Source organism: Sus scrofa, chromosome 18 (genome assembly GCF_054392235.1).
Source record: "Sus scrofa isolate SSC_HxYL_T2T_F1_AM1 chromosome 18, Sscrofa_HxYL_maternal_Yorkshire_Landrace_v2.0, whole genome shotgun sequence".
NCBI classification, from domain to species: Eukaryota; Metazoa; Chordata; class Mammalia; order Artiodactyla; family Suidae; genus Sus; species Sus scrofa.
This window is the reverse complement of record NC_139400.1, coordinates 14,518,212-14,540,725: the sequence shown is the minus strand read 5'-3', so window position 1 is coordinate 14,540,725 and position 22,514 is coordinate 14,518,212. Positions and strand designations below refer to the sequence as shown.

Below are 22,514 nucleotides of genomic sequence, written 5' to 3'. Positions count from 1 at the left end.
CACTTCTCCGTCCTCACCTGCGCCTTGGAAAACAAGTGAGCAGACGGCCGGGACGGGCACACCCAGCCCCGCTGCCGCCTGCCTGTCAGGCGGTGACCGGCTGACTCCCTGGTGATCCAGGGCATCCTCTGAGAGAAGATGAATCCAAACGTGCTTAGCTAAGATTCCCGGGGTGGGGGGGGCCCTGCCGGGGCCCCTCCTCCACCTGTTGTCAATGGGGCTGGTCCAGGGCCCGCCACCCAGTGTCTGGGGGAGGCCACGCGGAGGAAAAGAGCGCGAGCCCTTCCAGCTCGGCTTAGGGTGGGATGAACGGGAGGCTGTGAGCCAGGCCTCGTTTGACTTCTAGCCCAGAGAGACCGCTCCTGAATCCCACATGCCTCCACCACCAGGGACCTCACGGGGCCGAAGTTCCCACTGCAGCGCCATCTACGTGGGCACAGATTCAGCAGAGAGAATGGGAGCCAGGGCTGGGTGGCTCCAGGTGGGCTCTGGGCCTGCGGGGGGGGTGGGGGGGCACAAGCTCCAGTCCCAGCACTGCCTTCACTATGCTGTGGCCTCACCAAGGCCCTCAGGGCCCAGTGGTGCATTTCTCCAGAGCCCAGGGGCTTCCTCTCACGCCCCGCGCCCACAAGACAGCGAATAAACCAGGCTCGTGCCCACCCTCCCACTGAGTCCCCAAAGAGTGCTTCCTTCTGCCTCCTGCCGTCCAGCCGCACTGGCCTCTTGGTGCTCCTGGGCCATACTGGGTGCCTCTGGCCACAGGGACTGGGCTTCTAGGCGTCTGGAAAGACCCACCCCGGGGGTCTGCACGGCCCACTCTCTCCCATCACTCAAGCCCTGGCGGAGCAGCCCTGGGCCAAGCTGGCCAACCCTCACCCCGCCTCTTCCCCTGCAGCCCTCAGCACCGCCCAGCATCGCCACTGAAACAAGGGACAGGCCAGACACAAAGGACGAATGTCGTGTGGGTCGTACGAGGCACCCAGAGCAGTTGGTTCAGAGAGACAGGAGGTGGAAGGGGGGTTCCAGGGCCGGGGGAGGGCAGAACCAGCAGGTGTTGTTTCACGGCGCAGAGTTTCATGCGGGCCATGATGGAAAGTTCTGGAAATGCAGGGCGGGGATGGCTGCTCAACACCGTGAATGCCCTCCATGCCAGTGAAGGGCACACTCAGACACAGCTAAGATGGTAAGTCTTATGCTCTATTTTATTGCAACTTAAAAAACCATCACAGTGGTTTTCCCTTCGAGGGTGGACTGGCATCTGGCTCTGCTGTGTCCCCAGGGCTGGCCCAAAGCCGCAGCTCAGATCACTGCTGAGCCTGAAGATGGCTGCCGTCACTCTATTCTCCCTCTTTCTCCATGTGCTTGAAAATCTGCATCATGAAAGGATAAATGCAGATTCCACATTGGGATCTTTCAAGGCAGCACCAATCTGGAAACCAGGTGGGCGTCCAGAAGCAGCACGAAGGTCACGAGGGCACTGGCAGGGAGCAGAGGACCACGGTGGGGGTCAGGGACGGGGGAGGCAGGATGGATGGCGGACTTCACTCTCCAGCCTTGCCTTCGGGTGATGCAAAGAACTGCCAGTGCTTTCCCCCAGGGGCACAGCCAGCCGAGGGCTCTGCGGGCATCGACAGAGGACGAGAGAGCTGGGACAGGCAGTGTTGGGGTGACAGGTGCACGAGGAACTCTGGACTTTTCAGAGTTCACCCCCAGGAGGGCCAACGGGAGGAGGAGGCTCCATGTGAAGCAAGACTGGCCAGAGGCTCTGGTCTCCACTGTCACCTGGACCCCAGGAGACAGGGCAGAGCGCCAGCCTCCTGACACCCTGGTGGCTTCCCGGCTCTAGCGTCAGCCCCCAGAAGGGATGTCTTAAGACTGCAGACAGCTTTTGTTGAGGGTAGAAAAGTTGCTACAGTCAACTCTCTTTTATCTGATTAGCAAAATCCTTTCCTAATCTTCTTTTCACATTTTTATGACTACGGCCACGAGCTTTTTGTCCACGTAATCTTGATCTCTATTGACCCAAGAGGCTAAAAGAAAAGGCTTAAGGGGCTCTCTGGTGGTTTAGTGCATTAAGGATCCAGTGTGGTCACTGCAGTGGCTCTGATCACAGCTGTGGCTTGGGTTCGATCCCTGGCCTGGGATCGTCTGCATGGCTGCGAATGCGGCCAAAAGACAAAGGCGTTAAGTTAAAATCCTGGCGTGTCTACCCCACGAAGCACACACCCCGTGGCAGAAGAGGCTTAGCTTTGCACGGGGAGCTCTGCAGGCACTAAACTCTGGGAACAAAAGGGACAAGCTTTCCATGAATTAGAATGTTCGAGGCCATTTTTTCACAAGGCTTGAAGTGTTCAAAAGTCCAACCAGAGCCACAGGCTTCCAAATGAAATGAGAAAGGCAGCCACAGGCACCTTAGTGGACTCAGGCCAACCATCTGGACCTCAAGTCTCTCTTTCGGTTGTTCTGGCTGGTCAAAAGGCTGGGGGATGGCTAGGGGGGGGTGTGTGCGTGTATGCGTGCGTGCGTGTGTGTCTGCGTGTATGTGTGTGTGCTTGCGTAGGTGTGTGCGCATGTGTGCGCATGTATGTGTGTGTGCATGTATGTGCATGCGTAAGTGTGTGTGCATGTATGTGCATGCGTAAGTGTGTGTGCATGTATGTGCATGCGTGTGTGTGCATGTATGTGGGTGCATAAGTGTGTGTGCACGTGTGCGTGTGTGCCTGCATGCACGTGTTTGTGTGCTTGTGCATGTGCATGTCTGTGTCACAAAGGAGATGTGTGTGAGGAACGCTCCACCTCGAGCTGCACACAGTGAGTGGTTCCCGGAAGAGATGCCAGAAGCCGCCGTGGCACCATGGCCACAACCTACGTTCCCTTGATTTGGGGAAGACAGAGGGTAAGGGAAAGACAGACCTCTTTACAGCCCTCACCGAAGCTGTCTCGGGGGAGGAAGGGCCTTCTCGGACATTCTTCTGGCTGCAGGAATAACTGTAGGAAGGACAGGGAGAGGCCGGAAAAGAATTTAAAAAAACAAACAAACCTTGAAACAACGCTTGCGGAGAACCAGGGGTGGTACCCTTTCCATCCAGCCCATAACTGGCAACTCTGCCGTGGAAGCCTGTGATGCCGGGGAGGTGGCAGCATGGGCAGGACAAATGGAACCCTCCTTTGGGGACAGGGTCCCTGTCCAGAGAAGCCCGGGGGCCACTGCCCAGGTGACGGGGGTGGTTTTGGAGGGGGATGGTTAAAGCGGGTCCTGACGAGGAAGGTGTAGATGGAGGGAGGGAGGTGTAGACAGAGGGAGGGAGGATTGGTTCACATCCCGTTTCTTCCTCGTTCGGCACATCCATGCCCAACACTGACCCAGGGGCCAACACCCGCCGTCTGGCCCTGCTCCCACCGGGACTCCGACAAAAGAAACATCAGGACTCAGTGTCAACCTGGATACCTGGGCTGCTTCCCAAGTCTCAGACGAAGGTTCTGGAAGGAGCTCTGCCTCTCCTGACCCTGTGGTCAGAGCTGGCATTTGCACGTGAGCACTTGGGAAACCTGGTCGCCATGCAAATATTATTTTTGATCTCAGAAGCACAGCAGACAGGATGACAGCCAAATATTACACACAAGGGGAGAAACCGCTGTCTGGCAAATAACAGGTTTCGAGAAGGGCCCAGCCCGTCCCCATCAGCCAAACCAGACTTTTAGGTAAGGAAGCGGTTTCGATTTAATTCTACGGTAAATGGATGTCTGCTACTTTATTATTTAAGTCTTCTTTTTAAACCACGTCTATGAACCCAGCCCAGGATGTCCGTCACTGTCCCCCCGCCGCCGGGCCCTGCCCCGGTCAGGGCTTGGCATCGGGTTCCTCCAGAAATTCACCTTTGTGTGCCATAAATGCTACCCTCCGGTTCCCTCCCAAGACTGAAATCTCCCCGAACCCCAGCTGCTGTCCCCTCTGCTTGTCCTCCCCAGGGTCAGCGGTGTCACACTTAGTCCACTAGAGGCTTCCAGACGTAACTGGTTAAACTGGGTGTAGCAGGAGATAACAAGCTTTAGTTACCTTTGTCCTTTCTTACTACGGACAGACCTTGGAGACACGGTGGGTGCGGCTTGCAGGGCGCTGCGACAAAGCCAGCGTCGCGACAAAGGGGGCCACACAATTTTTCAGTTTCCCGGTGATTATAAAGGTAACATGTACACGACGGTGTCGTCCGCTAGGCGTGCAATCGCACTCCGTCTCCAAAAACCACGTCCATACCTTAATCGAAAACCACTTGATTGCTAAAAGATGCTAATCATCGCCTGACCGCACAGGGGTGCCGCAAAGCTTCCATGGAAAAAAAACGCTCTAGGAGGTCCGTTTGTAGTCCAGGTTTCAGGTACTGCCCAGATGTTTTGCCAGAGTCATTTCCCTACTCCAAATAGAAAGTAATTTTTTTTTCCCACCTGCCATGTTGCACTCAACTCAAGGGACACAATTTCAGGCCCCGTCCACTTTCCTCATCTTTGCCATCACCAGGCTGCACGAGCGGGGCCCTGCGGCTCTGTCTTACTGCGGAGCATCTGGGAACGTCTCGAGTCTCACAAGCAGCAGAGTCCAGGGCAGGCGAACTCTGACGCTTAATTAAATGAAGTCTACCCCTTCACTTGATTTTGGCCACGTCTATGGCACACGGAAGGTCCTGGGCTAGCGGGATCAAAGCTGAGCCACGGCAGTGACAACGCCGGATCCTTAACCCCTATACCACCTAATTTTGCATGTGCAGGCCTTAGCCAGGCCCCCAGAAAGCTCTGAAGGCTCGGGAATCCACCTGCCTGACTCCAGCCAGACAAGCCCCCCCGCCCAAACCCACAGGTCACTGGACAGACGGAATTGCAGGCCCTTCACCCCACATTCCAGCCACCCTGGTCCCAGTGCCCTGCACAGGGAGAAGCTGCAAAAGGTCCCAGAAGCCAGGCAGACGCAGGGGACACAACTCAGGCCGGGCGGCTTCCCTCCCACCTAACCCTTGATCGGCCTGATTGCGCAGCCCCCGGGCAGAGGGTTCGGGAAGAGTCCTTCTCCCCAACTCTCAACACACTAGTTCTCTCCACGCACACAAGTCACAGTTGCAATCCGTTCTGAGTTATCCCCAAGCTGCTGGTCTTGCCTAAATGAATGACAGGCCAACGGCTCACTAACTTCCTTAGGCCCCGTGGGGCCGGAGGGAGCAAACAGCCTGGGAGAAATTAGCAGTGGGCAGTTCACACAGCAGCGTCACTAGCCGTCATCAGGGACACACTTCTCCCTCTGTTCCTCCAACTGCTGCTGAACAACCGCAGCCGCAGTTAAAGGAGAGGCTGCACACAGCTGTCACCATGGAGGCTGTCCACATACAGACACACAGACGCACAGACACACGCACAGGCACACACACGCCCTGTGGACCAGCGAGAGCCGGGCAAAGGGCACCGTCCTACCAAAAAGGCCATGGGGCTCCGACTGTCGCCTCGCGGTGCTCCGGTGTGAGTCCTTGTGCTTCTTGCTCCCCCTGAGGCTGCCGAACCGCTTCATCAGGAGCTGCGGCCACAGGAGCGGGACAGGCGAACATGCCAGGACGCGCAGGACCCGCCTCAGCTGCAGGTGCCCGGGGGCCGGGACAGGCACAGCATTGGCAGGTGGGGGGGCGCCCGGCTGCTGCGGCCACCAAGAGCCTCGAAACGCAGCCGGTGCTCAAGCCACAGCCCGGGAATCCAGGCGTGTCCCCGAGCCACACGCTCACAGGACAGGTCACCCTCGGGGCCCGGCAGCTGGTGCTTCCTCCTCCGGGCACTCAGCGGTCCTCACGTTTGCACCGCTGCCGCCGCCGCCACCCTTAGGTAGGCAAGAAGCTGCCAGAAGCACAGGCAGAGGCTCGCCGAGGGCTTGTTAACGGAGCTGAGCCCAGCCACACTCTCAGTCATTCAGGGTTCTTTCCTCCTTAAAATGAAAAAGGGAGGGAAGACTAAATAGGCAAACGGAGGCCGGCCTGCCAGTCATGTGCGCGTCTGCAGATGTCTCTTTAAAAAGACTGTAAAAGGAAACCACCCCGTCCAGGCAATTCTTGGCACCAATTGGCCAGAGCACATTCCCATCATGACATGACATCACGCAACTATTTTGATTCATGTGTTCCAGGGCTCCGCGGGGTCAGGAGGCTCCGGCTGCTTCTTGCTGGAGAAGCCACAGGTCCCCGCGCTGGAAATCACTGACTCGACTTCAGCTCCTGGCTCCCTGAGATGCAAGAAGCAAGAGCACCCCAAAGGTGGGGACATGGGGTCCCCAGGAATTCAATGGGAGGGTCTTGAAAGCAAAGGTCCATTCGAGCCTTGGACTTGCTAAGAACGGCAGAACGACAGACCCAAAGAGAGCATCTGATGCAAGCCTCTTCCACCACACATGGGGAAACGGAGCCTCAGGACAGGGGGGTGGGGGGGAGCCGGCTCCAAGGCCCGTAACTAGTGGCGGAACCAGGACTGGAATTCTAACCTCCTTGACTCCCAAGCCCAGCCCTGATCTAATAAAACAAAACAAAAACCTTCTCGTGTGTATGTGTTCGGCAGCTAAACATCAGACGTTAAAAACACAGGATGAGGCAATGTTTGCAACTTCTTTTGCGGGTATCGTCACTGGACTAAAGGGAAGCTAATTAGCTTTGTGACCTTGCAAAAGTTACCTCTCTTCGATGGCCCCAGTTTCCCCTCTAAACCAGGACAAGGCTTGCTCACAGCAGGATTTCTTCTATTTCTAGAATCTGAATTTCTAAGGGCCATCTGACCTGCCTTTTGTTTCTGCTGGGACGGATGACGATTCAGTGATCAAATCCCTGTAGCCAGGTCTCACGAAGAAACAAAGGAAAGAGGTCTTGCCCTCGAGGAATCTGGAAACGACTTCGATACATTTAGAAAGGACGGACCACAAGGTTCTACCTCAGAGCACAGGGAACCCTGGCCCGTCTCCTGGGATAGACTATGATGGAAAAGCATATAAAAAAGAATGTGTAGGTGTTCCTGTCATGGCTCAGTGGTAGCCGTACAGACATGGGTTCGAACCCTGGCCTTGCTCAGTGGGTTAAGGATCTGGCATTGCCATGAGCTGTGGTGTAGGTCGCAGATGCAGCTTGGATCCAGCGTTGCTGTGGCTGTGGTGTAGGCTTGCGGCTGCAGCTCCAATTTGACCCCTAGCCTGGGAACATCCATATGTCTTGGGTGTGGCCCTAAAAATACAAACAGGTTAAAAGAAAAAAAAATAAGAATGTATATTGAAGAGTCCCTTTGCTATACAGTAGAAACTGGCAAACACTGTGAATCAACTACACTTCTTTGTTGTTTGTTGGTTTGTTTGTTTTTTGTCTTTTTCTAGGGCCGCACCTGCCGCTGGCCTACGCCAGTGATTACAGTGATTACAATGAGCCATGACGGAAACTCCAATCAACTATACTTTAATTAAAAAAAATTAAAAACCAACAAAACAAAGATTAACCGTTAAACTCTACTAATGTATAAACAGCTACATATGGTCCAGTGACCAAGGGACCAGAATGGACAAGTGTCATCAGCACAAATGGACAGAGTAGCATTGGCAGGAGAGCGTGACTTGGCCTTGAGGCTGGAGGGTCCAGAGAAAAGGAGGCAGGTCAGGCCAACACGGGGCCCTCAGAGGAACCTCGTTTTCCAAAACAAGTCACAAAACCCACCTCCACTCGGGTCTTCCAATACCCTAGCGGATTATATCTGCATTAAATATAGGAGCCCAAACAGACTATGATGAAGCTTTGGAAATGACTAAGGAGGTAGGCTGCAGAATTTCACAGTTAGATTTCATTTTTTTAAAAAAATCAATTCAGTTCTTAACAGAGATAGAAATGCTCCCCTGATATAAAAATAAAATAAAACTGGAGTTCCCGTCATGGCACAGGGGTTAACAAATCCGACTAGAAACCATGAGGTTGCGGGTTCGATCCCTGCCGTTGCTCAGTGGGTTAAGGATCCCGCGTTGCTGTGGCTGTGGTGTAGGCCGGTGGCTACAGCTCTGATTCGACCCCTAGCCTGGGAACCTCCATATGCCACGGGAGCGGCTCAAGAAAAGGCAAAAAAACAAAAAAATAAAATAAAATAATTAAAAAATGAAAGTAAAATAAAATAAAATGAAACAAAACAGAACTTCTTTAGGAAAGACCATTAGACAAGTGCGCCACAAAGAAAGGGCCACGCTGGAGGAGAAGGAGAATGAAAGGCTTTGCTGGAGCCCATCCGACATCCTTGGGCTCCGTGCTGAAGTGCGTAGAAAGAGGCAACGTTTCAAAGTTTGGCGACGAAAGCGAATGCGTTTAAATTCACAGGGGACACAGCCTGTAGGGGCTGCTGTGGTCACTCACTCATCAAGTAGTTATTAAATCTCCACCAAATGTGCAGGACAGTTGCGACAGAGGGGACGCGTGCTATGAACAATTCAAAGACATTCCTGGCCTCGAAGAACTGTATTTTAATTAGCGAGATAATAAATCCCATTTGTTGAGTGCCATATGCCGCCTGGAGTGCTGGTCACCCCACAATTATTATTTTATTTCACCCTTCCCACAAACCCGTGGGGGCAGAGAGTATTCCCAAGATCTTATTTAAAGCTGAATAATTCTAGTTGCCTCTGAGCACGTGGCCGCTGCCCAGCTCCGGGCTCCATAGGCCATGAATTCGCTCAATAGAACCTTTGGTGCCTCTTCGAAGGGAGTAAAGGACTCGGAAACACAGGCAGAGGGAGGAAAAGAATCACCCAGCTCATTCAGGGTCACTGTTCTGGTACTGAGATGGGAGCAGAACATTCTGAAAAGAGAGGCCTGATGGAGCGACAAGCTGTGGCCCAGCGCGTTCTCTGTCCTGAGGGATGGACCCGGGAAGCTCTGGATGGAAGGAGACGGGGAGCACTCGGATTAAGGGCAGCTTTTGGACACGCTATGTGAGGACGGATATGATGGCCTTGACAATGGACACAAGTCCCCAAAGGGACCCCAGCTTCATGGACATACACTTTTTTTTTTTTCCTTTTTAGGGCATATGGAAGTTCCCAGGCTAGAGGTTGAATTGGAGCTGCAGCTGCCAGCCTACGCCACAGCCACAGCCACGCCAGCTCCGAGCCATGTCTGCAACCTACACCGAGGCTGTCGGCAACGCTGGATCCTTAACCCACTGAGCGCGGCCAGGGACTGAACTCGCATCCTCATGGATACCAGTCAGATTCTTAACCCGCTGAGCCACAATGGGAACTTCCACTGACATGTACCTTTGACCTCACTCTAAACGTTCTCCCCAGGGTCAGCTTCACCCAAGAGCAGAGAGGAAGGCTGCTGGGGACCCTGGACTTCAGAGGTGGAGCTGCGGTGGTGTGCTGGAAAATGCTGGACAGGCACCCGTGGGGGCTGGGAGAGAGGGAGGGCAGAGCTGTAGGCTCTGCCACTTTCTGTGGTGCAACTACTCCAACCTCGTTCCATTTCGGGCACTCACGGGGCACAGATGGGCTTACAAAATTCCTGAACATCTTACAATCGGCTCTCACACCCCGGGGGTCTCTCTGCTGGATTCACACATGCCTGGAATTCCCTAACTTGGGACAACACCCCTGCACCACGGAGACGCCCGCAGACGCACCGGGTGGGCTGACATGCACGTGGCAGGTGGGGCACCTGAGGACACCTCCTGTGGGAGCCCTCACTGTCCCTTCTGCGAGCTCTCCACCAGCCGATGGTCCCAAAGGAGCAAGAGGTGGAACTCCTACACACGCTGTGACTCAGCGGGCAGGAGTGTGTCCTTCTGGAAAGCTCTCTGCACATGGGGAGTTTTTTAAGGCAAGGGCTGAAAAAGAAGGAACTTGTGGCTTCCAAGATGGAACGGTGGGGGGTTTTGTGTCCGTTTTGCCTTTCCTTATTTATTTATTTTTTTTTGGGATTGTGTTTTATTTGTTGTTATTTTTAAATTAATTTATTATTAAATTATGGAGTTCCCGTCGTGGCTCAGTGGTTAACGAATCCGACTAGGAACCATGAGGTTGCGGGTTCGATCCCTGCCCTTGCTCAGGGGGTTAAGGATCCGGCGTGGCCGTGAGCTGTGGTGTAGGTTGCAGACGCGGCTCGGATCTCGCGTTGCTGTGGCTGTGGCGTAGGCTGGTGGCTACAGCTCTGATTCGACCCCTAGCCTGGGAACCTCCATATGCCGCAGAAGCGGCCCAAGAAATGGCAAAAAGACAAAAAAAAATTATAGTTGATTTACAATGTTGTGCCAATTTCTGCTGTACAGCAACGTGACTCCATTATGTATGTGTGTGTGTATATATATATATATTCTTTTTAATATTCTTTTCCATCATGGTCTATCCCAGGAGATTGAATATAGTTCCCTGTGCTGTACAGCAGGACCTCAGCGTTATCCATTCTAAATGTCATAGTTTGCATCCACTGACTTCAACCTCCCCCTCCATCCCTCTCCCTCCCCCTCCCCCGGAGCTGTGTTTTAAGACCTATTCCTGGAGTCTACTTTACAGATCACTCTCTTGGCTGGTGCTGGACCCGGAAGGCCAGAGCAGGACCCAGAAGGTCAGAGCAGGACCGGATAACGGCAGCAGCAGACGCCTGTGTGTCTCAGCGCGTTTCCCCAGGCTGCCGGAGCAGGGCTTCCCAGGTCCCTGCCTTGATACTAGGGCTGGAGGATTTGGGGGAAGGGCCGAAGGATGGGGCATTCACATTGCATTCTTTGTTGGTTTTGTTGCTGTTCTTTTTCTCCTAGTTTTTCGATTATAAGCCCACCCTTGAGAACCAGAAAAATAAAATGGCATTGATGATTTCTTCTTGGAGACGCTTCATACTGTGAGCTTGCTTCATTATTTTATTTTGTGTTTTTTCTCTCCCCAGTCAGACTGCAAGCTCCTTGACAGAGGGATCTGACCTGATGGGGAAATATAATCAGTGCTTTCTGACCACGTTTTGCGAGGTGGCTTCTGAGCGGGCAGGTGGGCCTGGGGACAGAAGCAGGCTGTGCTCGGTGACCTTGGGGGCGGCTCTCTACTGGGGGCAGGCCCACAGCATGATGCCGGGGAACAGGTCCAGGTACCCGACCTTTCAGATTTTAGCAGGTGTACTGGCCTCTGCCCATCCGGATACTGCAACCCGGCCGAGAGCCGGATGTCAGGTGACGGTTGAACAGATGGCACTGCCAGGGGAAGGAGAGGAGGAGAAGGAGGGACACTAAGGGGGGTGGCAGACAGGTGAGCAGGAAGGGGGTGGCTCACTGTGCCCCACCGCTGCAGAAGCAGGAGTGGTGCACGCTGCTCCTTCCACGTGGCCGCGCCTTTCTCCACCAGCTCCTACAGTTCTCACGGAGACCCTGGCGACCCCAGACGCGGGTCAACCAGTCCAATGGCTGGAGCTGACCTGGGATGCCTGTTCCCACAGCACAGGGAGAGGGGCTGAGCCAGGAGGAGTCTTATCCCATTAACCTGGTTCTACCCTGGGCTTCCCGGTGGAGTCCCGCAGGACCCGTCACCTGTCTTGCAGACACCCAGCCTCCGCTGGTCACCCCACCTGCCCAGTCCCCAGCACGTGCAGTAGAAGGCCCTGACTGCGGAGGGCCCAGTGGCCGCAGGGACAGGCCCACTGTCCCACCAGAAACCCAGGCAGGGTGGTCCGTGGAAGCCTCCGAGTGAGGGGCGCCCTCCTGGAAGTCCACCCCCACCCCTGGATTTCCAGTTTCCTGTAATATTTTTTGTGTGTCTTTTTGTCTTTCTTTAAGGCAGCGCCTGCAGCATATGGAGGTTCCCAGGCTAGGGGTCGAATCGGAGCTGTAGCCGCCGGCCTCTGCCACAGCCACAGCCATGCGGGATCTGAGCCGAGACTGCAACCAACATCACAGCTCACGGCAACGCCGGATCCTCAACCCACTGAGTGAGGCCAGGGATTGAACCCACGACCTCACAGATCCCAGTCGGACTCGCCTCCACTGAACCACGATGGGAACTCCCAACCAGTTTCATAAAATATTAATAACGGCAGTAATGAAAAAGTTTTAGGGGCCTAAATCTCCCTTGTCACCGAAGCCTCTTTGAGAGCTGGGTTATGTGCAGCTGCAAAGACTCCCACTGAAACGGTTACGGGAGGCCGGGATGACACAGAAGCAGCTGGGGCCCCGGGGTAGACCTTCCCCACGTGCCAGCCCCGTGTCTGGACACAGCCTCAGTGGCGCCCGGGCCTCAGAGCTGCCGGGCTGAGGCGGGAGCTCTGGGCTGACAGAAGCGGCAGCCGAGCCAGGCCGGCTGGCAGGAGGGCACACCCCATGGACCAGGGCCTCGCGTTTATGAGCCCGTCCCAAAGCACTTTCCCCAGCCTTTCTCAACCCTGCGCTAAGGTGGGGGTGGTGGGGCAGCCCTGGCTATTCAGTTTACGAAATAAAAGAAACAGAGGTGCAGAGAAGCAGAATGATTTGCCCCGGGTCCTCCTGCAGCCAGTGGCAGGGCTGGGCTTCCGCGGCGGGTCCATCCGGCCCCCGTCCGGTGGCACTTAGGGCCCCAAGGCTGCCTCTTCTTGGCTGGGATATTGGAAAAGTAAATGAAGACGCGTCAATCGAAAACGCCCTGGGTAACCTTCGCAGGCCACGTGCTAGGACCTGAAAAGCCCGGAGCCCCCCTGAAAGGCGGCGAGCCGAACAAAACCCCATTATGTAAGAGGCGGCGGGGGGCTGGGGGGCCCTCTCGGCGCAGGGGGAGCCGCACACCCGCCCGCACAGATTTGCTGGTGCTCTCCTGCTGGTTGCAAAACACTGTGTCAGATTTCATGGAAAGTTCTAAAGGTCACCTCGGCACTTGACTCTGAGGGAGATCCTGTGTCACCTCCTGCTGCCTTCCTCTCCTCCTCCCCAGGCCTGTTGATGAGGCTGCGGCTCTGAGGGTGACACTCCCTGCCCTGACTCGGGCCCCCGCGCCCGCTGCGCCGCGTCAGCCCCGCACAGTCACCCTCACTCCTGCCTCCCGCCTCCACCGGGGCCTCGGGGCAGAGACGCTTGGAGTGACAAGAGGGTGACTTTTTGGGCAAACCACCTCAGCTTGAAGAGTTCCACTCATACCAGTGACATCGAAACCCACAGGGGCATCTGAATTTTAAAAATACAGAAAAAGGAGTTCCCGTCGTGGTGCAGTGGTTAACGAATCCGACTAGGAACCATGAGGTTGCGGGTTCGATCCCTGCCCTTGCTCAGTGGGTTAAGGATCCGGCGTTGCTGTGAACTGTGGTGTAGGTTGCAGACGCGGCTCGGATCCTGCATTGCTGTGGCTCTGGTGTAGGCCAGTGGCTACAGCTCCGATTCGACCCCTAGCCTGGGAACCTCCATATGCCGCGGGAGCGGCCCAAGAAATAGCAAAAAGACAAAAAAAAAAAAAAAAAAAAAAAAAAAAAAACAGAAAAGGCAAAACCCCATGGCAATCATTATTTTTAGCGTGCCAAAGTGCGGCTCCCAAAAAGTACGAAATGCCCCGCCATCCTTAAAATCTCACAGGGGCATCTTGGAAACCATGGAAACACTTGGGGGAGGCTTATTTGATCCCTTCTCAGGGGCCCCACTATCCCTGGGTCTCTACCCAGGCCAAGAGTTCTGAAGGCACCGACAAAACTTGCTCCTGACTCCAGCTTTCAGGATGGCCCCATGTGAACGTGGGACCCCAGGGCCCCAGAGCAATGGCTTTCAAATGCTAGATGCCAAAGGGTCTAGAAGCCAAGCGCCTGGCTTTTGTGTTTGCTTCTCCCTCTAAGTTATGTCTTGAGTGCAAAAGCCTTGGCAAGGATGCAGAGTCCGTGAGCTCGCAGGCTGGGCAGAAAGCCACCGCGAAGACCACCTGGGCCCCCCGTCTCCTGGGCAACCAGGCCCCATCTCCATCTTCTGGAATCTGGGGCTCCCGGGAGAACCTCAACTGCCTTTGGCACGTTTTCATTAGGAAACCACTGCTGGAGCATAGGAGGCCTGAGGTGGAATTTGTGTTTGAGCTGCTGCTTCTCATACAAGGTGATACCCAGAAAGGTTTGAAGGACTTGAGTCAGGTGTAGCCCCTTGAAACAAGGCAGGTTCATGCATCAGCATGAGACGTCCAGCCATTTCTTTTGTTTTTCCACATTTCTCCCATAAAAGAGGTCAGGATACAGCCTGAGCCCATTTCACTGGTGTTTTTAGGAAATTGCATGAAATAAAACAGCAAAAATACCCGATCAGCTGCGGAGTGTTTTATACCCGCTCAAAACAGCCCAGAACGAGCCCCCCATCCCCACCCGGCTCAGACTCCAAGGGCCTCAAAGGGCATCGCATGGACAGCCCAGTTTTGAAGCTGCCTCCCCTTGCCGGCCGCTGGCCCAGGCTCCCCCGGCTGCCCGGCTCTACATCGCGAGGGCACGGGGGCCCTTGGACGTGAACCAGGAGCAGCACCACGTGTCTGCAGTTCCTGCTCCAGATCTCAGCTAAGTCAGAACCCTGCTCCTCAGCCAAAACCCTCAAAGCCCAAGCACTGAATTTCTCGAAGGAGGAGTCACGGGACTTTCCTCCTAATCATTTGCTTTTTTCAACCACACGCACAAAGAACCCTGGCTCCTTAGCAGCAAGTGTGGACTGTTCAAGGCCAAACACTGCTTCAGACCACAGGGCTGGTATCGGAGACACAAAGCAGGAAAAAGCAGGAGCAGGTGGTCCAACGTCCTTAAGTCCCCGAGTCTCCAGCCTTCCCATCCAGCAATGGCTGGATACGTCCTGCTCATCACAGGCCCATCATAAGGACCCCGGGTTGTCTACAAAGAGCAAAATTATGTTCAGCATCTTTTTTTTTTGGCCACGGCCATGGCATGCCGAAGCTCCTGGGCCACAGTTTGAACCTGCGCCACAGCAGCAGCCATGCTGAATCTTTAACCACCAGGCTGCCAGGGAACTCCTTGATTGATTTTTTTCTAAACCCTGTGATCAAACTACTTCACTGAAAATGCCAATGTAAAGAAGAGAAAAAAAGTCACAAACAAACAAAAAAAAGACCTAGTAAATGGTGGTTCGTGTCTCCAGCAGAAAAATCAGCAAGGTGCATGCTCAGTAAAGTGCTCCAGCAAATGCTTAAAAAAAAAGGTGAGAAGCACCGTTGGAAGGAGTGGGCTCTCCCAGGCCTTCCGGCTCCCGTCTCCTGCCTCTGCTCCTGAAGATGACCTGGGAACATTCATCCCGACCGGCCCTCGGGGACAACGTAAAGGAATCTGCGAGTTTACCAACGTTCTAGAACCCAGCTTCCTGGCCTTTAGGTGACTTGGGGCTGGTCGAGGGTCCTGGGAGGGTCAGAGGGCAAGAAAGACGGTGGAAAGTTCACCTCTCGAAGGCCTGTGCGCCAGAAAGGAGGCCTTCCAGCCATCCCCCCTGGAGAGAAATGCTGCGGAGAACCCAGACTTGCAGCAGGCAAGCAGGAGAACTCGATGGTCAGAAGATGAAACTCAGAAACAGATGTGCCAGGGAGTTTTGTCTTTTCTCTCCCATCCCTAGAGGCTCTAAAGGAACCCCGAGCCCCCAAGCCAGCCTTTCACCGTCGGTCCCCTGGTTCACTGGCCGCACCTGGTGTCTCGCTCTCCCCCCCCCCCACAGGACAGACACATTCCTTGGAATCAGGTCGCCCACGGCCACCTCCCCGAGCCCCACTCCCCAGCCTTCATGTCAACAAGTCTGAGTGGCTCCAGGGGCCAGGGACTGAGCAACCCCACCTAAGTAATGCTGGTCCTCCCATCTTGCTGTCATCCAAACTAGAATTTTTGTACATCGAAAATAATAGCATGGCTATTAAGAGAGTGAAAAGACAACTCATTAAAGAGAGAAACTCTGCAGCCCACAGATGTGACAAGGGCCTGGGATCCAGAGGGTGTGGCTAAACTCAACCACAGAAAGACGACCCGGTAAAAAGCCAATAGACACTCTTCCAAAGAAGATGTGGAGAAACGGCCAACACAGGCATGAAAAGACGCTCAACAGCGAGGAAGTCCCTTGGGGCTCAGGGGGTTAAAGATCCGGCGTTGTCACTGCGGGGGCTCTGGTTACAACTGTGGCACAGGTTTGATCCCCAGGAGCTTCCATAAACCACAGCTGTGGCCAAAAAACCCCCACAAAGACAGACCATTTCACATCCGCTAGGCTGGCAATAGTAATAGCAAGAATAATGACAATAACAACAACGAATGAAAAGTAACAAGCGTTGGAGGGATGCGGAGAAACGAACACCCTCCGGCTGGTGGGGGCGTGAAACGGGGCGGCTGCTGAGGAACTCAGCAAGCGTGGCAGCTCCTCTTCACGTTAAGCAAAGGATGACCAAGTGACCCAGAAATTCCACTGCTTGGTATCTGCCCCACATGGCAGAAGACAGGTGTCCAAACACAAACGTGCACGCATGAGTGTCCACAGCAGTGCTACGTCCAATAGCCAAACCCCCCACGTGTCTACCGACAGGCGAACCGATACACAAACTGTGTCTCTCCACCCGAGGGAACGCTATTTGGCCACACAAAGGAAAGGAAGTACCGACACAGGCTACGGCAGGGGTACACCTGCAAAACGACGAGCCGAGGGAGAGAAGCCAGACACGCGAGGTCACGTTTCATATGATTCCAGTTTTATGAAATATCCCGAACAGGCAACTGCATAGAGACAGAAAGCGGGCTGGTGAGCGGTGCCCGGGAGGTTCTCTTTGGGGCGATGAAAGAGGTCTGGGCTAGATGGTGGTGAATTCGCAACAAGGCGAACACACTTCGTGCCACTGAGCTGTACGCGTAAAAATGGTTAAGATGGTAAATTACACATTATGTGCATCTTACCAGGAAATCACAAGAGGTAACTTAAGTCATGACAGATACTAGAGGAAAATAAGGGCGAATTCTACAATGCGGATTTAGGGAAAGGCTTTCCACCGATATCTAAGTGCTCAGCGTACTCTCCAAGGGCCTTTTCCCGTCTCTCTTTTCGTTTTGTTTTGTTTTTTTAGGGCTGATCCTGCGGCACATGGAGGTTCCCAGGCTAGGGGTCTCATCAGAGCTGTAGCCGCCGGCCTACGCCAGAGCCACAGCCATGCAGGATCCGAGCCACGTCTGCGACCTACACCACAGCTCACGGCAATGCCGGATCCTTAACCCACTGAGCGAGGCCGGGGATCGAACCTGCATCCTCATGGTTCCTACTCAGATTCATTTCCACTGAGCCATGACAGTAACTCCCCATTTTCCTGTCTCTTGAGAAATGCCTGTTCATGGCTTTTGCTCTATGGGTGCAAAGAGACCATGTCTATATGTGTTCATAGCTATCAATACTCCACTCCGTGGATGTACCTTCTTTATTTTATCATCTATTCTCCTCTGCGAAAACATATTTCCAATATGTCTGCTGAGAAGGCTTAGAAGCTGTGACATCTCAGCTGAAAAGAGCACACTCTGGATATTATTTTAAATACTTTTCACCACTGAAAGAAACAAGGGCTCTTCGGAGAAATGGCTGATTCCAGGACGGGCGGCAGGGAGAGCCCAAGATGAGGCTGGACGGCTTTGCTACACCAGAACATAAGATATGCTTAGGACACACTAGAGGCAGGCGTGGGACACAGGGCCCAGCCTGAAAGGGCACATGCTGGCCAAAAGGACAATCTGAGTATCAAAATACAGTCACGACAAACCAGTATCTATTGAATAAAATACGAATCCATGAGTATGTACCTACCTATATACATAAGGAAAAAAGGAAAATTTCTTCCTTACCAACTCCATCAAAGCAATGCACAACTAGCGATAATGTCAGCAAATCTCCTTGGTGACACCTGCAGTCTTCCTTCAGGGGAAGAATAAATGACAGCTGCTAAAACTCGCAAGTGAAAGTTTGACGAGAAAGAAGAGATTCACATAATTCCAAAGTATGGGACGTTGCCTGGAAGTTCTCGTGTGGCACAGGATCCAGTGTCGCTGCAGCTGTGGCTCATGTCGCAACTGCAGCATGGGTTCGATCCCTGGCCCAGGAACTTCTATGTGCTGCAGGTGCAGCCAATACATAAGCAGCCCCCCCACCCCCCGCCACGAAATGTTTATGGCTTACAAAGGGAAAAAGGAATAATCTTATATTAGCGTGGAACACTCAACTGCAGCAGACACACCTCCCTTAACCAAGTATTCAGTTAGTATCACCCAGCGTGGGTCGGGGATGTCAGGACAGGACGGCCGATGCTCGGCACTACAGCCCTGAAACCAATCCCGAGGAAACGTCAGGCATACCCAGAGCCAAGGACGGTCTACACAGTAACGGGCCTGTGTGGACTTGAAGACAAGACCGGAGGCAGCTCTGGATCCGGAGGGACTGAGGAGAAAGGACAACCCCATGGATGCACGGTGGGGTGGGGGCTGCTTCTTCCAAAGATGCTGTTGAGACAGTTTGTGAACCGAGGCTGAGTGCCACAGCAGAGCGCACTCGGTTGTTTGACGGTTCATTTCCTGGTTTTGCTGGTTAAAACGGTCGTGAGGAGAATGGCTCCGGATTTACAGAATGTGACCGACGTTTTTAGGGCCAAGGGGACACTGTGCTTGCCACTCATTCTGGATGGTTCAGATTTCATAAAAACATGCAAATAACTATGTACTGGGGATATATGTTTTGGGAGATATGAGCAGATGGGGTAACAACATGCTAACATTGGGGCATCTGGATGAAAGATACATTAGCGTTCTTTCCACTGCTTTTGCAACTTTTATGGAGGTTTGAAATGGTCAAAATAAAATGATTTTCTTTTTTCTTATTTGGCTGCCCCACGGCATACGGGATTTCTGGGCCAGGGAGCAGATCTGAGCTGCAACTGTGACCTATGCCGCAGCTACGGCAATGCTGGATCTAAACATGAACCCGTTGTGCCAGGGCCAGGGATCAAACCTGTGTCCTGGTGCTGCAGAGACACCCTTGATCCCGTTGCAACACACCAGAAATTTCAAAATGTTATTTTAAAAGAGGAATCAAGAAATGAAGTGAGGGAATTCCCATTGTGGCTCAGTGGTAATGAACCTGACTAGGATCCATGAGGATTCAAGTTCATTCCCTGGCCTCATTCAGTGGGTTATGGATCTAGCGCTGCTGCAAGTTGCGGGGTAGGTTATAGATGCGGCTCCGATCTCAGGTTGCTGTGGCTGTGGTGTGGGCTGGCAGCTGCAGCTCTGATTCCACCCCTAGCCTGGGAACTTCCGTATGCCACAGATGCAGTCCTGAAAAAAAAAAAAAGAAAAGAAAAAAGAAAAGAAAAAAAAAAAAAGAAATACAGTGGCCAGGACAAGGATGTAGGTTGGCTAGCATCTGCTTTCCCTGTGTCCCATGGTAGAATCATCACGCAGGAAGCCCTTCAAAGACCAGAAAGTCCTACAATTCACCAAAGGAAGATTTTTCCCTGGCTTCTTCCAAGCCATCCGGGCCCCTTCAAACCATCCGCATGATGGCCAGCAGAGGGCGCTCTCCCAGGGGCCCACACTGGGTGCCAGGCCACATAACTCTGCAATGTGTTGGCTGAACTTTTCAGGAAACTTGGATGCCACGCATACTTTTCCTTTCTTTGTGGGCAGGCAAGAGGAGTCACGTTTTTCTGAAGTCTGCTCAGCCCCAGGATCCAGACCTCACCAGCTGCCTGGATCCAGCAGACTCCAGCCTGGGCCAGGGAGTGCAGGGCCCAGGGCCCAGGCTCTGGTGGCTCCGGGGAGGCCCAAGGACGGGCGCAGCGTCCTGGACAGAGCCGTGGAGCGCTGGCAGGTGGGGAGGACCTCAGCCAGCCAGGCACAGGGTAAAACGCCCTCGGCCCCTCACTGCACGACGTCTGGGGACACACCAGGGGCCTCAAGCAGCCTCGGGCTGGCCTGCCTCTTCTCCCGCCTCACCTGCAGCCTTCCCCCGAGCATGTCCCCTGTCCTCTAGCCCCCACGCACCCATTCATTTGCTCATCCATTCCTGCCTTCCCTTACATGGCCACTGACACTGGGACATCCGAGCAAGAACTGGGGGAGGGGCAGCACCTGCGGCCACCTGCAGAACAGCTGGTGCGGGCTCCCCAGAGCCCAGCTGAGAGGGCTGCGTTTAGGGACACTCCTGGATCAACATCCGCGGCAAGGGGAGGAGACGGGCTGGGCCTGGGCCGAAGCCGAGGAGCTGTGTAGACCCATCGAGGCCCCCAAAAAGTTCCCAAGAGTTGTCCAGCGTGGGGTGAGGGGCGGTCCCTCACAACCAGACACCGACTGGCAGCCGGGTGTGGGTCGGCTCAGGAAGAGGCGCCACCCTGCGTGAGGTGTCTCCGTGGGTGACACGGCCAACAGCTCGGGGACTGAGCCCCTCATCCTGAAGGGGCTCTGGGAGTCAACAGGGCGTCCGTCACTAGGGCATCTGGAGCAGAGTGCCTGCAGCTGGGGTGAGCTCGGCATCTTCAAGGACCAGGAATGCAGGAGGCCGGGTGGGCATTACAGGATGCGGCTGGAGCCAGACGAGGGCTGGGGCGTGGAGGACATGGCAAGACTTCAGATTTTTTTTTTTTTTTTTTTGGCCACACCCATGGCATGCAGAAGTTCCTGGGCCAGGAATCAAACCCCCTTCACAGCAGTGACCCGAGCCACAGCACTGACAACACTGGATCCTTAACCCACTGAGCCACTAGGGAACGCAAATTTTAACTTGAGCAGATAGAGGCGGCATTGAGAGGTCAAAGGGGGGCGAGATGACTAGATTTGTTAAAACAGGACCGATCCTGTCAGCTACCTGCTTTTATAAATAAAGATTTGTTAGAACACAGATCACATTTTGTCTGCGGCTGAGTTGAGGCGGCCAAGACCAGGTGGCCCACGAAGCCTAAAACATTTACCATCCAACCTTTCACAGGAAGAGCTGGCCAAGCCTGCTTTAAAAGACTCCCATGGCCATCATCTCCCAGGCGGCAAGGTGGCTCCCACAGGGTCTGGGAGCCCTGAGACTCGCCCCCTCCCCGGGGTTCTCACCCCCATGTGGACAGCATCTGTTTCGTGGTTGAGCACACACTCTTCTGCACTAGTGATAAATGCCCAGAGGCTACTCCAGGAGGCTGCCAGGCCTCCAGGCAGGAGCCAGCTCCCCAGGACCAGAGTGGCAGGCCTCCGATCGCTGCCCATGTCCCGAGCGGCCGCCCCACCTCCCCCCAGCACTGCCCCGCAGAACCTCACCCGGGACCCCTCAAACCCGGGGACCTGCAACCCACATTAGGGACGTCTTTCTAGAACTGATTCCTGTCCACGGAGGTGGCACCAAAGTTTCCCTAAGAATGCCTGCTTCTGTCGCCCTGAAAGAGAAGGTTTCCCAACTCTGCAGGGCTGGGGGCTGGGGGTGCGCGTGCCTGGACCGGTCTGCTCTCACATCGCAGGCACCAGTACCTGCATTCATCTAGGCGCTGGCATCATGCCACTGGCCCTCATTCCCGCTCCTTACCCATCCCCCGCTCTGCCTGGCACACACGGGGCTGACCCTGCAGCCGCAATGCCCAGGTTCCCTTCTCGGCTGGCTTCTGGCTTGAGGGAGCATCTCGGACCCCTGATCCTGCCTGACAGCCAGCTCTCCCCAGGTCACCCTGAGTGCCCTCCTCCTGCCCTCACTGCCTCCTCCTTTACCTCTCCGATCAGGGACCTAGAAACTTCCCCACTAGTCCCTGGATGGCCTCTCTTGCTTGGCTTAGCTCCTCCTGCACCTTTATAACCGGATAATCACTCAGCCTCATCTGTTTTAAACACTCAGAGTGGTTCCATCCTGCTGGTCACATAAACAGCCTGCTTTACGAGAAGACTGGTGTCGGCGTGGCAGTTCTGCAGGGCCACCAGCCTCACGTTCCAGATCCAAGAGCCAAGGCCTAAGTCACTCCGGTCTGACCCTGATTCGTGGAGCGTGCCCGGGCTGGGGCTTCTGCGGGGCCAGGAGGCAGGAGGTTCTCAGCCCCGGGAAGCCCTTGGCACGAGAATCGAAGACTTGCAGGCTCCAAATTAAAGTCTTTAAAGCCCAAGTTCATTCCGCTACACAGAGTACCAAACCTTTGGCATTTTATGGGAAAACAGACTTTTATTTGAAAAATAAACTCCAGTTGCTGGGAGAGAAGAGAAGAGCGCTCTGTGATGCACCGCGGAGATGGTGGGAAAGTTTGACCAGTTAAATCAACTTTGCGGGAAGCTCATTCGCATTTCAAACGGCTCTCCTTAGACCCGGACAGAGCTGGGTTTCAAGAACCCAGATGTAAAGCCTCCAGCCCAGAATCCCCGCCCTCCGCTGCTGATGGAATGTTAGTATTTTAATTGAACGGTGAACAGGAAATTGCACGTATTTGGGTGTGCAAAGTACACACGACCTCGGTCACGATCTTGAGCTGCTCTTAGCAACGGTCCCCACGTCTATCATTCCGCGTCTCTGGCAAGACCCCAAGGCCTCCGTCCGCCCCACTGAGTCTCTGCGCC

The 22,514-nt window shown here is 54.4% G+C and overlaps 1 protein-coding gene and 1 long non-coding RNA gene across 27 annotated transcripts in view; one reads left to right on the top strand and one right to left on the bottom strand.

Moving 5' to 3' along the window:
• PRKAG2 (protein kinase AMP-activated non-catalytic subunit gamma 2) overlaps positions 1-22,514 on the bottom strand; it is a 269,648-nt gene that overhangs the window by 144,966 nt on the left and 102,168 nt on the right. The window contains exon 1 of one of the 26 annotated variants that reach the window (XM_085005134.1): positions 5,458-6,064. The exons of the other annotated variants lie outside the window; for them this stretch is intronic. Within the exon in view, the coding sequence (XP_084861260.1) occupies positions 5,458-5,469 (12 nt within the window). The 5' untranslated portion in view covers positions 5,470-6,064. Of the gene's footprint in view, positions 1-5,457; positions 6,065-22,514 lie in introns of those variants that run through there. 26 annotated transcript variants of the gene reach the window in all.
• Positions 920-1,735, top strand: LOC146394881 (uncharacterized). Its single transcript, XR_014833548.1, has 2 exons — positions 920-1,183; positions 1,280-1,735. It is a non-coding gene; the product is annotated as an uncharacterized LOC146394881 (long non-coding RNA).